Source organism: Typopeltis vanoorti, chromosome 4 (assembly GCF_054136105.1).
Source record: "Typopeltis vanoorti isolate ZY-2024b chromosome 4, IOZ_Tvanoo_1.0, whole genome shotgun sequence".
In the NCBI taxonomy this organism is placed as follows: domain Eukaryota; kingdom Metazoa; phylum Arthropoda; class Arachnida; order Uropygi; family Thelyphonidae; genus Typopeltis; species Typopeltis vanoorti.
In genome coordinates, this window is record NC_143552.1 from 56,332,430 (window position 1) to 56,348,003 (window position 15,574).

General features: G+C 36.0%; 1 protein-coding gene across 1 annotated transcript in view; it reads left to right on the forward strand.

Annotated features, from left to right (window-relative positions):
* Window positions 1-15,574, forward strand: part of LOC150107323 (uncharacterized) — a 361,006-nt gene that overhangs the window by 287,225 nt on the left and 58,207 nt on the right. The window contains exon 6 of the mRNA XM_090391793.1: window positions 12,359-13,389. Within this exon, the coding sequence (XP_090247919.1) occupies window positions 12,359-13,389 (1,031 nt within the window). The remainder of the gene's footprint in view (window positions 1-12,358; window positions 13,390-15,574) is intronic.

Consider the following 15,574-nt stretch of genomic DNA (forward strand, 5'->3'; position numbering starts at 1 on the left):
CTTCGCAGCAAGACAATGCCATATTCATTCTCCCTTTTCTCGCAAGCTCTAAGGATGGCGAAGAATTTTACAATGAAGATTTTTAGTACTGCAATCCTTCGGCATTCACAAACTTTCGACATACGTCTACCCCCCATCTTCTTCTAGAAGAAGAAGTTGCAGAGAGACGTATAGGAACGAGATCTGAAACATCAGTTCATTATCAATGAGACCCAAGACCTGAACGTTATTCTAAAGGGAAGGAAATAGTCGAGGAGAGGAAGAGGAAAGATCATTGAAACTAGTGTATTCCTCATCATCAAGAAGTAAAAGATAATCTTTCACCCTGCAAGAAATAATAACCGGAGATTCTGTTCCACAACACTCAAGATAAGTTTAAGTGATGTTTCATTTACTAGGTTCCTAAATTGTCTACATCTTTAGTTTTCCTAAAAACTTCAGTATTCTGTTCTCTCCAACTCCTGAGGGGATATCAGTCTTAGTTAAGTATCTCTGTATTTTCGATTTATCTTTCTTTCTCAATGCATTGAACTGTATATTGGGCTCTTTTGCTATTGGAAAAACCATTAAACAGAAGTATAAACAACTTTAAAAGGTTTCTCTACGAGCGGAATTTGCTCTGTTAAGTTGCAGACAAAAATCAATGATGTTTGTTCGGTGAAATATGATATAATATACATATATTAACACACACACACATGCACACACACAGTACTAGAAAAGCAAACGTCACTGTTTTAAAAATATTGACCGATAATAAACGTTATTTTGTAGTTGCAGGAAACAGCGCTAGACTCTGAGTAACAAAAATGCCTTGAGAAATAATCAAAAACCTGGTTAAATGTTAAAACAGCATCATTCTGTATGAAGGTTGTTTTCCTAAATTCTTGTTTTTATTTAAATGTCAGTAGATTTATGAAATCGTGTATATATGATTTACTGAAGTGCATGAACGTACGAGATAAACATGATTTCATTATTCTATACCAGTTCTAGCTTGACGGAAAAAATGTTATAACCCCTTAGATATAGTAAGCTTTTTATTAAACATTATCACTACATGATGCATCAAAAATTATATTTTAACTTAGATGTTATTTTACAGCCGAGTAGGCAAAACAACTTTGTTATTGAAATTTCGAAACGTTGGAACGTGACTGAGCGCTTAGCTGTATCGAAATGTTGCTCTCATCAAAAGCAACATAAGATACAAAATGTTGCTCTCAATTTTATATAAAATATGTAAAATGTTGCTCTCATCAAAAGATAACATTTCAAGCACGAGCGTGCGCTCGTGATTGAAATGTTATCTTTGTTATTTATATATATAATGGAACTCATAATTGATGACCAAATCATAATTACTGATGAAAACAGCCTAAAATGCTTCTAATGTAATGTCGATCAAGCATGAGTGCACTCGGATATGTTAGGTTTCTGTTGCCAACTTTAAGCTAGTATTTCTCTATAGAGAGTATGTGTGTATATATATATTGAAATAATAATCGATTTGCCTCTCAAATAATTCATAATTACTCGGCAAAGTATAAAATACACGTAATAAATAGATAAAATGGATTAAGATAGATCTGTAAAAGACGGTGAGAAATACTGATGTCAAGCATTGTGTATATTGATTGATAAGTAAGAAAAAATAATAGTTATTACATCACTTTCTTCACGGCTTTATGACGTTTTTTCCAGATTCTTCATCTCCCAATAAATACACGGCGATACATTTATCTGCATACCGTTACTTGTGCATATGAGCGACGTCTGAGAAATAATTGAATTTTGTTCCCCAACTAGTGTCATGTTTAATTAGAAGCTGCTGCTGAGAATGTCACTTTCTTCTGTCAGAGACAGAAGGTGATGTGTCACGCTAATGTCATCAGGATACACGTCTAAGAATTCGACCATCTGTTTGGGGGAAAAGGAGATCTGCGCCCTCACCTCTGTCCTTCTAGCCATTGTAATACAAAAATAAATGCGCTCATACGAGTTAGAGAAAGCGTGTAATCCTAAATTTGTAACGTAATTGTGGAAAACGTCAAGTATGTGGTCCCGCATACTGATGATTACTTGAAATGGAAAATATAGGCCGAGCTCATCAGACAGCATTTAAATATTATAATTGTCTAGTTCGAGGACAGACACGAGTCAGACGGTATTTCGAATGCATATTTCATTGGAAACATTGTCACTGCAAGATGTAAACACCCGTAGTGCTTTTGAGAATTTCCTGTAGCTTACAATATCGCTAACCCCGAAGAACAGCACTCAAAGTATTCAGCACTTTTGTTCGCGAATAATCTACTTTGGAAGAAGATATTCAGATACACAGATTGACCAGCTTATCAAAAAATGATTTCAAATAAAGGATCACTTCGAAATATGGAATACACCAATGTTCATCCTTCTTGAAGCATTCGGGCCCTCAAAGCCATAAAAACGTATCCACATATTGAGCTACTATTCGCATTTTAGAATACAAAAATATGCAGAATAAATATGCAGAATATCGTGTAGTTTAAGCATTATTTTAGATATTAATTTAATCAATTAGTCAAACTAGTCAAAAAGAAATAAATGAATTGGAAGTGCAGTAAGTAGATGATCGGAGAAACATGACTGGATGAAAGGCTCGGAAAAAGATATTTTAGGGAGACATATATGCCAGATGAAACTTTCTTATTTGATTTTTAATTTATTTACCTTATAGAGAGGATTAGCATAATGATAATGTACAAAAGACTAAATATAGTTATTGAGTCACCGGTACATATAAAGATGTTTATGTGTTGCAATATACATAACGTGCGTTGGATCTCATATATTTGTGTAATAACAATAGTCTACATATATCCATAAATAGTACTGAGTGCTAGTTTACAATAAGTGCATGGATGTAATAATATAGTTCCATCTCGTGTTATGTGTTTAGCAGTAATGTTGTATTAGCCTTTTTATCGAGTTTTGCCTTTAATATCTACTCTCTATAATCACTCGTGCTATGTTGTGACAAGAACGTTGGTTACCATGCCTCGATCAATTTTGCAATTCATGACTGCGTGCTGGCGTTTACGTTAGAGATACAATTTCTAGTTCTATTACCGTTTCCTAAAGCTATCAAAAACGATGGCTTGGTGTCTCAAGCTCGGATACTTAACCCCAGATTTATATTATTAAATCAACCTTGTTTATAAAATAATAATATAATCAATCATAAATAAATATAATAATAATTCATGACTTACAATGCCCTCAAGGCCCATGACTTGTTTCAATTTGCCGAAATCGTAATCATAAGTTAAGGATAAGGTGGTTTGTCTTATGCGTAAATAAATATTTCTTTGTGCAAACCGCATGGGTTTTCTTCTAAGCCTACTGAAATACAAAATTTGTCGTTGCTGGAATATTTTTCATGAATTAATTATCGACAGCGGGTGTCCAACCCGCTGTCGACAATTAATTCTAATGCCGTCAAATATAGTCTGTTTCACAAATAATTGTCGACAGCGGGTGTCCAAATATAGTCTGTTTCACAAATGGAACCTTCATTTCTTCAGAACAAGAACATTGCTGAATCAATTGCTCACATGGGTGAAAATCAATAATTTATTTGGTAAGTGTTTAAGGAATCAACTATATTATGCACAGGTTCCTCTCTTAATTTTGAAGATGGAATTGAAGATGTCGTGGATGTCACTTTCAATGGCAGGACATTCGGAGATGCTCTCATCGGGTTTCAGTGAATTTCAGTATAACGAAATTTGATGTTAAATTATCTGAAATCAGTTCACATACTTTATTCTGTGAAATTTTAGAATGCAATGTCAATTACATGAGAATATCGTGTAGAATTATGGATTGGGAAATTATTGCAAATACGATTCTACCACTAGGCTGTTTAACCCTCCATTTAGGATTTTATTTTAACTCCTCGGGGTATTTTTATATTCAACGATTCTATTTATTAAAGTTTTATAAGTTTTATTATAAGAAGAGAAGTAAAGCTAATTGTTAAAATAATTCTGCTTACAGTTAATAGTCCCCCTTTCCAGGACTCTAAATATCTAAGATCATTCTGAAGCAACGAAAGGTGTCAAATCATTCCATATGTTTGGTATGGTGATTATGCAAATAGTCATAATCCACTGGTGTGTAATTAGTTTTCATTCCGACTTATTTCACCTTGGCCTAGTAGGAACCTTGTCAGTTGTAGCTACTAATAATCACCGTATGTGTGTGTGTGTGTGTGTGTGTGAACTTCACAGTTGGAAAGGAAGCTAAAAAGTAATTTCAAATAAAATGATCACTTCGAAATATGGAATACACCAGTGCTCACTTAATATGCTGAAGGTATTGCGTTGTATTGATTTTATTTACGTTGGGTAGGAGAGAATGCGGGTAGAAAGGAAATGTTCGCTTATTTTTGCCTTGTCATGTTCTCTGGCTTCAGAATAGAAAGAGAGAGAGAGTCCGCTTGCAAGAATTATTCTGTACCCGCATTGAACATTAACTAGTATGTTACCTAGTAATGAAATCTAGCGTGAGTTCTTAGTTCAGTAGACTCAGTGTTTACTTTATTTATTTATTTTTTGATTTGGTAAAATCGTATCTCTGATCAAACTTTTTATCTGTACACTGTGTGTGTGTGTGTGTGTGTGTGTGTGTGTGTGTGTGTGTGTGTGTGTGTGTGTGTGTGTGTGTGTGTGTGTGTGTGTGTGTGTGTGTGTGTGTGTGTGTGTGTGTGTGTCATCATTAGAGGTTTATATTAAATGAACCGGAGTCCAAATTTACGCGTTGACGAGTCTGTTGCAAGAATACTGACTGTCTACAGAACAGGTGTTTAGCATTTGTTTCTAATGCAGCATTTCTTTTTCCTTGTCTCCTCCCTAAGATTTTGTTTCCATATTAAAACTCATGCGATTTAATGATAACACCATCCGTTAGAGGTGTAATCCCCATGCATGAGAATTACGTTTCCAGTGTGCATTTATCGCTACTTCAGCCTACAATTATTGGATACGTTCAGAAACCCCCCCCCTCTACTACTACTACTACTACTCTCAGAAAGGAACTAAGAGGTATCAACTTCGCCTTCGCTTTCTCTGAATAATGTGTAAAGGATATACTTAAAGTCAATGACGTCACTATTCAGGACGCTAATAACCTATGAGCACGAGATTAGATAGGCTGACTCAACAGTTTCCACTATTAGATGGTTGTTGTTCCTTATTGGAAATGCATTAGCCAGAGAATCACTGATGGTGTAATGAATCATCTCCTAGTTCAAGATGTATCAATACTTACTCAGATTTAGTAAGTACATCCATTTACTTTCTGTGCTTTTTAATATATGTTTTACTTATTACGAATATTATTTTAAGTATTTCTAACGTTTCCTGCATGGATCTGAGTATATATATCAGTGCCGATAAATTATTTTTTTTTCATCTCGAACTCTTCTGTTACTCGAAACTCGTGAATTAGGATATCATCATCATCATCATCTGGTATTCATTTATAATTTAATATCACCGAGATTTCCCTACTTTATTAATCATTGTTTATAGTGCATGACTGTCTTTTATAAAGGCTGTTCACTATTTGCGATAAAGGTTTTATCTATCACTAACAGTACTGATGTTAATTCTTCAGGATACCAAACATGCTCGATATTATTCCTAATAAACATTCCCAGTTTCTAAGTATTAGAAAATACTTAGAAACATTGTCTAAGTATTTATTATTCTCTAATTCTAAATCTTCTCTTAAAATAAGAAGTTTGCTTCATGGACTCTAGATGGCGCATCTGCATCTCGACATTCATATTGCTTCAGAGAACTGTAGCATTGTTCAGTTAATTCAGCATCTGTAGTGTTCTAAAAGTATCCTTCAAAAAGCATTCTTTAAATATCATTAAGAAATCATGTTACTTAACTCTGCAACCCATGTTACGCATGTTGCGTAACCCAAACGAAGGACATGACTTGAAGATATAAGTTCATGGACAGGATCACATGGCTATGCAGAAACAAAAAGGAAAGCCACCAGCAGAGAGAACTGGAAGGATATGGTGCTGCACCCTCTCACTGAGGAAGCTACATAAAGAAAAAGAAGAAGAACCCTGAAACTCTATACTAAGATAAGGAATGTAATGTAATATCGCCTTTAATTACTTTGCATTGTGGCTTCTTGTACCAGTAGAAGTACAATCCTACTTTCTTTTTAATGTGTTGTGGGAAGCCTATTAATAGTGTTATCGAAATTGATAACATCAAGTTGTCAATCATACCAGATGATAATCTACTAGTTTTGAACAATGCGACTTTTGTATGTTTCATACACACGTAAACAAACTCTCATTATCTCATACTGTTATTAGTTCCACAAGCGTAAGGAGTTTGATAGGAGGGTATTGTAAGATGCTTTCCTGGCATTGCCGAAATAACAGCCCATTCCTTCTGCGTGAAAAATATATGGCTTGTGAGCCCGTCAAAAAAAAAAAAACATGTTAGACATTTTCAACCGAAGAAAAATTATTTGTGCAAAAATGCAGATGGCAAGACTTTTATCTCCTGAAAAAGCAGATATCTTCTCCCACAAAACAGACAAACTCGCCATAGAACACACGCAAACAGACTACATACATTCTTAGCTCGTTGACTTGGCTGTCGCGATGTAATTACAGAACACTAACCTGCTTCAACGTATATTGAAGCTACCTTAAAATATTTCAAATTAAAACAATTTGGAACCTCGCAATATATAGCTGCTACGTTCTTCGAGTCTCTTGGCTGAGTACACGAAGTAGTTTGGTGTATTCAGCCAAAGAGTATCGTTTGCGGAATCCACGTGACATTTCTTTTGCTATGATAAAGATATAATTCATGATATTTACATTTATTCCTAAAAATATTCCCGCGATTCAGCGGTCTTGGAATGCTTTTGTTTCATTTGTATTAAAGTAACCAATTTAGATTATATCTGAACACCACATAATAAAATATAAATAACATAACAAAAATAAATAAATAACGGTCCATAATAAATTAGTAGGCACGTGCAGGATATTCATTTAGTACAAAAAGAAGCGTTCTTTTTTTTTTATTATTTGAGTTCCTGACACGCGCCTTTCTAAATCAACATCACCACGGAGACTAATCAAAGCTTTGTACCTCTGTGAATCAACAGTCTGATGAATGCGTTGCAGTCTGAATACGCTTTCAGCTTTTAACAGTTTGCAAGGAAAATGGCTGAACTCAATTTATTGGGATAACAGGAAACAGAGTTATTGTTGAATGGAAAGCGAACGCAGGGACAGGCACACTCTCTGCTATCTTCCCCCCCCCCTCTACAAAGCTTGGAGCATTTATCGATTGGCTGTAGTTGGTACGGTAAATATGGTAATGGCTGTTAGCTTCGTATCCCATTTTGTCGTCAGCGGACACTTCTCGATATCCTCGAGCGTAGCGGTGAAGCTGCTAATCACATCAGGATAGTCCAATTAACTACACAGGACACTCCTGAGACGTTAAACGCCATCTGGTAGTGAATTAATGGATTAAAATATCACTATTTGGCTCTTGTTTAAAGCCAAACTGTATAGAACCGAAAAGGGAAGTAAGGCCTAATGGGCGGGCCATCCGATAACATCTCCCCACACCCCTGCTATTTGCTTATAGCAACTTCCGCGTTAGTGATGTAGATTAATTTATGCCGTAGATTCTTCAAGCATTGAATGCGCTTGAAGGCAGAATCTTGGTATCGTTTGCCGCGTCGTTCCACTCTCACTTGGAGATTCTAGTTGTCTACCAGCATCACGTTCGTTCACTCAAACTCCATTATCCAGTTTTAACCGTGCTTATCAGGATAACCGATGTGCTTGCACTCGTATTTATTTATTTATAAGTCAAGTGCCACTGTCGTGCTCGGCCCTATTTTAACCTCGCTAGAGAATCTCGACTGTATAAAGAAAAAGAAAATGGTTTTCTTTAAGAGTAAATAATTTAAGTGTTTTTTTTTTAAATCTTTGAAGTGGATAAGCACGGAATGCTTTATTTAGGAATAAAACTATTTAAGTGGTTACACATTCCATATAGCAGAGAAAAAAAGAAACCTGAGAGAGAGAGAGAGAGAGAGAGAGAGATGAATTCTATCGTTTGTAAGGAGTTTAAAACAACTACTGCAAGTGTATGCGATTATCATGTGTGCCTCTCCCAAACATGCACGTGATTCCACTCGTCCTGTTATGTTTGTTATAAAAGATTCCCATTAAATATTCACAGATTGAATGAACGCTGTAGGATAGTGCACTCTAAAAGGAACGCCCACTTATGATTTGTCTGCGTGTGTGTGCGTGCGCTTTTTTATTATTAAAGGATTGTCTCTGACATATTCATTTCGATACAGATAAAACAGAAGGCGTTGTGAGGTGACCTTTAGCTTAATGTATCCACAAACCCACTTCATCTCTGTACACCCACAGACGTCTGGTAGTTTTCTCTTATGTGCATTCCTTTGCTCGTTATGTTTATTTTATTATCCATAAAGTTGCCTACAATCCTATGTGAACCATGGAGTTGTTTACAATCCTATGTTAACCATAAACAACTTCAAGATTATTATCGGGATTGTAAACATGGTTACATTCTTATATCATTTCAATTATCTTAAGATCTATCATAAGGACTGAGCAAATTTAATAATTCCAAAATTGTTTGGTAATCCATCAGTTAGTCATGTGTGCTTCTACTGATCTGTCACCTACGTATGAATGACCGAACTCGAGACAAACGTCTGACAAAACTGTAATCAGACACCGAATGGAATAAATTATTTGTTACATGAATAAAACATGTTATAGAAGTGTGTGTGTGTGTGTGTGTGTGTGTGTGTGTGTGTGTGTGTGTGTGTGTGTGTGTGTGTGTGTGTGTGTGTGTGTGTGTGTGTGTGTGTGTGTGTGTGTGTGTGTTCTCTGGACGAAGTGCCTGTTTTGCAGGATGAAAAAATCGAGTTTTCAGGAGGAAAAAACTTCACCATCCCTCTAACTTACCTTCCGTTGAAATAACAGGTGCATCAATTCCTGGATAGGATTGAAATCTAGGTATTCCTAACCAAAGGGCATTACTGACTGAGCCATGGAATCACGTTGAAAATTCCTGATGATAAATAATAATAAATGAAGTCAGGTTTTAACCTCTTTCCGCCCATTTTATTAGTATACCGTGAATTTCTGCTGTCCATGAGAGTGGTTGATCGACAGCAACAAATCTCTGCTAATCGACTGAGAAGCGAAGAGTACCTTAAGTTCTACTAAAAATAAAAATGTGTCGTGTCGAAGAAATGCGTACCACATATGATATTACATCTTTTTTTTTATTAGATTTTCTATAACTGCACTTATTCCTCTACATAATGTACGCTATAGATGGTGAGGTTTTTTGCCGATATTATTAAATAAGTTGTGTTTATTGATTTGTCCTGAGAGTGATGTTACCACATTGTACTGTTTGATTGCAAAGATTCCGGAAAAAAACAACGAAATGTGTGCTTCCTGTTCTAGTTACAGACAAAAATTGCTGTTTCAGTGATACAGTCATGGGGAGTCCTCAACCCAACACATTGATAAATTATCCCACATTTCATTTTGCGCATGCTTATAATAACGACATTTGAAGTACTACTCTCGAAGGAAGCATGCGAATGGGCACATAGATTTGATGAAAACAGTTAAGCTGAGTGAACACATCGCGTCAGTAACTGTAAGAAAACGGATCTATTAGGAAGACACTAAATATCCCTGCATCTTTAGGATACACGAGGTTATTGTCATTTCTTCTGTACCACCCAGTTTGATCCTCCTGCAAGAAGTATATCTTATATATTTTGTTCAATGATTCTCAATGAAATCTATTTGCAAATCTTCCACAATATCTATAAACGTCCAAAAAAGTAATTAAGTATTGCTTTTGATTATGATTTCTGTGTTTGGTATCTCGATAATTCTCAAGAGAGTTTGAGTGTATTCTATTTTTATACCTGGCATCTCCCCCTGATTTCCTGTTCAAATGCGCTTCATCTTTACGAAGAGATCCCGTTTTCTAAAAAATAAATTTCATCCCCTCAGAAAGTTCTTTTCCTTGGATTACGTAGCGTCTTCGAATCCTTAAATAACTTGATGATACACCTATGCAAATACTAATTGGTTCGATATTCAAATCAAGAGCTTACTACTGCAGGAAGTTCTACACTTGGTTAAAATTCTACGAAGGAAGCTCTACACTTGCTTAACATATCACAGTTCTGTCCCACAGGATGCTCATCATGTTCAAAAGAATTTTATTACTTAAAACTCAAGCATAATTGTTACTATAATCGCTGATTTTCTCCACTCATCATTTTAATTCATATTATAGTCGATGAAATATTTTCTGATTTTATAGCTCCCTCTGTACACCTGCGTGCGTTATCCTATGCTATTAGTAATATTAGTGTAAAATAGCTCTCCTAAAAATGGATTCAGAAGAAAAATATAATTTAATGTCGCTGTTCATTTCTTTCGTTTTCTTTTTGGTATTAAGGTTACATGCTTATATGATTGTTTTCTGGACAATTCCGTACTGTTTGCCAATGTCTCTCTTTTCTTATGTATGCAGTTTTTTTCCATTCTTCTTTCCGTTTTCGAATCGAATTATTTATTGGTTGCATTTCACAATTATGTTTCATTTATGTGTTCCTGATTCTGTTTAATATTGGTAAGTCTTCAGTTTTTCTTAACATTTTCAATCCCCGTTCAGTTCATTTATATTCTGCAGTTTGTGTACTTGTTCCCTGCATATGTTAGTACCGATCCGACAACTCTTTTATGGATTCTTATTTTTTGCATCTTCAATGAATACTGCTACGAAACCAAGTGTTCTGCTAGCTTTGACCTCACGGTGAAGAATAGCAGAATCCTTGGCGCTATATGAAACACCTCCGGTTTCATATAGTGCCGTTTATTGCGGGATTTATTATATCCAAATGATGTTGTTTCTATTTTTTTTCCTAATATGATACGATTTCTTAATATTGATTTAATATTAATTTAATATGATTTCTTTAATGTCAATTTGATTTTTTTTAAATCCTTATTGATCTGCAGATGATGTAATTTTCGATTATTTTTGTAAATACTATTAATGTTGCACAAAGCAAAGTTATTCCTTTAAAATCCTATAATGAGTCTTCTTGGCTCAGTTCGGATCGACGAAGCCCTTTGGTCAGAAAGGCCTCGATTTGAATACCATAACGAAGCAAACCGGCTAGGAGAAAACGCATGCAATTTATACACAAATATATATTTAGGAATAAGACTAATTAACTACCTTATCCCATAATTATGGTTGGGGAAGCCAACGTATTCATTTATGGTCGTGGGCCTTAAATGCCTGTAAGTACTGAGGATTATTATTATATTTCTTGCAGTTCTCGATGTGTACAAGGGATTAACAATAGCGACTCTTTCGCTAATCATATGATATCTGATTTTTTTCTTTGGAATATCCCATAATTCTTTCATTAATTGTTTCCCTTAATATTTCGTCTGAAACGTATACTAATTAAATAATTTTCATGTTAATATTAATTAAATAATCCCATGTGGCCGTCTGGTGGATAGACGCACATTGTCTGTGTGTATTTGTTGCGGGGATATCTAGATCGAAGCCATGATGGAAGTATGTCACAATATTTCTTATCTCCAAATGAAATTCATACTACTTTAATATTTGTAATTTATGTCCCGTTTTTTCTGATTTATATTGCGCGAATCGCAAAATTTTTCTCCAATATATTTGTTTCACTTATTATAAAAATAAATAACTGAATTGAATTACTCCTTTTTCTATTCAAGTTTTAAAGTATCGTTATCTCCGATAAGGTTTTATACAAAGAATGTAACTTCTATAAATCCACGTCAAACTAGAGATAATAGTAACCTCAGCGATAATAAGTGGCCGACAGAGATAAATGTAAAAAAAAAATGCACATGACAACAATGGACAACAATAATCGTTGGATAGACGTAATAGTCACAAAGACCTGTTTGGCATGATAAGCCACAGTTATTCGTATTGTAAAATATCTTCTAATTGTTGAATATATTTTGTTTGATATACTTGGACTCTTTTAAGAATGAAGTGCGTTTATAGACAGTCTGATTATATTGTTATTGTAGAAAGAAATAGAGACGCCTTGTGGTTTTGAAAATAACTTGGTATTACATTGTACTGGTAAGAACTATTTGTAATTTTGCTTGGTGTAATGCATATTTCATTTAAATGTGCTAAACCTTTGCTTCTCTCTGCAGATGTCCAACACACAAGATCCAACAAAAGAAAAACAACAAGAGCAAGCACGAGAAAAAGCATCAACCCTGCCAACAGCACAAACCGAATCCACGGTCAGTTCCAGTACGGGCGTGACCTCCGACAAACTTCAGGCGCCAGTATCAACAAAAGATACCGCAAGAAGTGCCAGCGGCGGTCGACAGGACGACGGCGTCTCCAGCCAGGATGTGTGGGTGCTGATCAAGGAGGAGAAGGATGGCCGTGCTCAACAGTCCGGGGTCCAACGGCCAACCGAGCCACGCACATCAGAAACGCAGGAAAAGGTGCAGGAAGAGCCTGCGAGAACTACTCCTTCTACGAGTAAACAATCAGACACTCCGATCAGGTCGGTGGCGTCGCCTGGTGGCCAGAGCGGGAAGCAGCGAGGGGAAAGGATGGCCAACTCGTCAATTTCAAATGCTCCTGGCGGGTCGCTGGAAAACGGCCGCAAGACGGGTAAGGCCAGGGCACCAGGCACACCATCGAAGCTTTCGGAGAAGACTCCCGCAACACAAGGCTGCAAAGAGGGCAACGACTCCAGCAAGGTCAAGCAATCGAACACACCAATCACCGACACTCCTAGGAAACAAGGGGTGCTTTCCGAGACTCCTACCACCAAGGCCGAGGACCTCCCTTCGCATCAGAAAGGGAAGAAAGAGCCAGGGAACAGTGAAAGGACAGAGGAGACTCCCAGCCGGGGTGGTGCTAAGGCAACTTCTGTGGTGAAAAGTGAAACTCCGAGCAAGCAAGGAGGGACCAAAAACTCAGACGATGCTCCGAAAGTGTCAGACTCCGATGCTCGAGAAGAAGTACCTGGATCCAGTAAAGAGCTTGAACTAGATCTCGGGAGCAATATTTCTTTAAAGGGAGATTCCAGTGTGTGGTTCGAGGACTCGAGGGAAAACAAAATTAGCAACCAAAGTCACGAGAATGGAGCCCAGTGCGTGTTGGCACGTGACAGGAACTCAAGGTCGTGTTGCTTCTGTTGGTGCTGCTGCTGTAGTTGCTCGTGGTAAGTACTTCCATTTTAACGATGTCATTAAGTCCTTGAACGTTTAATGACGTTAATCTACTTTTGGCTGTTTTCCCTTTAATTATTTAACGAATAATCGACTGGTGATCATCGCATTCAGTAGCAGAAAATATCGTCTGTAAGGCTTCATTACAGCTACATTATTACATACGCGTGTTATTGTTTTAGATGATTGTGACGTAATTGCTCGAAATGTGTTGTTGCCTTACTTGCAAAGTTGCTTCTTGATGTCACGAGACTTGTGGTGCGTGCCACTCACATGAATTTATTATTATTGTTTTAGAGTTCAGCTTCTACCACACTAAAACAAATCGTCTATCATTAAAACAATGATTCATGTATAACAACAATTTTTTCGTTGCATTTTAGAGTATCAGAAATCAATTGAAAAACAATTACATTTAAACAACTAATTACTCGCTCCAGCTTGTACAGTCGCCACAAACCATGCTGTATTTCAATCGGTTTTAATGCCGCCATAAGAGCTTTAACTTCTCTATTGAATATGTGAAAAAGCGACTAACACTGCAGTTTCCTTACCGAGTAAAAAAAAAAAATGACTTATTTCCTGACTACCTAACTTTTTATCCGCGATCCATTGATTGTTTCAGTGTGTGTCTATTAAGATTCATGTCTTGCTGACAATCTAATCTCCTGCATATGTAATAGAACAATGCGGCAGATCCTGTTTGTGACAACGGAATATTAGATTGAGCCAATAAAGTATGAGTTCCTACACGTGGAGCTTTGGCAGATCTCATCGCAGTCTCGTAACTTGCTGATTCAATTTTTATGCTTGTTAGGAAGCAAAATTGTTTCAAAGTTCTCCGTTGTGTGCTGTTATCGGTGATGTATGTCTTAGAATTGGCTAGAAAACCACTTACCGGCTCACGTAGTACGGTTTCAAAAGTAACAGTTAATTTTTGAAGCTTTGCTGCTTAGTTTTATGTTAATCGTTAATAGTTAAGGAGATTATCGTGTAGTTTTTAGCAAATAGTTGTTTTTATTACGTAGAATCCTACGTGATAATTATGGTTCGCTTATTTATACCGAGTTTGATTTAAAACTGCAATATCACGAGAACTAGGAACATCGTATAATCTCCCATGATATGCTTTGTTATCATGAGCGACAAGTATCATAAGTTAAGAGGCAAAACTATGTTTTTTATCTTCGTTTTAATTATATAGTCTTTAAAAAATTACTGAAGTTAGAAGCAAACATTACAGATCCAAAGATACATCGCTTTAACGGCGATAAAATATTTTAAATTATCCTAGAATTCGTTCTGCTCTTTATTTGCCTCTATCTTTATCTATTTATTTCACAGCTGGCTAATAAAATAGATTTCTCATAAACACAGAGTCATGAGAAATCATTTTTTACATTCATATTATGTAAAATAATGATAATAAGAAAATAATGTAAAAATAATAACAGAGTTATTAGTTATTAGTTTTGAAATTATAATTAGGAATTATGGACACGTTAACACAAGAATATTTTAATATTTTCCAAATATTTCAGTCTGAAACTAACAGACTATCCTCAGTGGCTTGATAGGAACAGTTTTTAACAAGGTGGAATGCCAACAATTGATCATTCAAACGTAGAACGAGCCGCGTGATGTTACATTGCTAAGCATTAAAGAGAGGAAAAATTTCATCAGAGTAATGACTAAATTATAGGTATTAATTCACAATTTCATATAATAATCTTAATTTATAAATAAGATTAGACTAATGTAGGAACCAAAAGTCTCAATTAAAAAAAATAATGTGTTATCCTGATTAAACTTTCCCATATTTTTGACAAGGATATACAGTCATTTCGATTCAAGTTAGGGCGTTGAAGTAAGGCCTCAGCACTCTCTTGAAATACGCGTTCGAATTTATAGCGACATCTGCGTAGAAGGCGAGTCTTGGACCAGAGGATGCTGTGGCTTGTCTCTATCCCGTGTTGCGCCAATCCAGACTTATCGGATTTGTTGTGCAGAATGTGTGATTGATGTTCTTGAATTCTTTGTTTTTCTATAGAGCGTCCTGTTTGTCCAAAGTAGGACAGATTGCAGTTACAAGGAACTTGATACACACCAGGCAGAGACATGGTTGAGCATTTTATCTTTAGAAGAGGGGGAAATGGTGGATATTTTGTTAATAGGGAT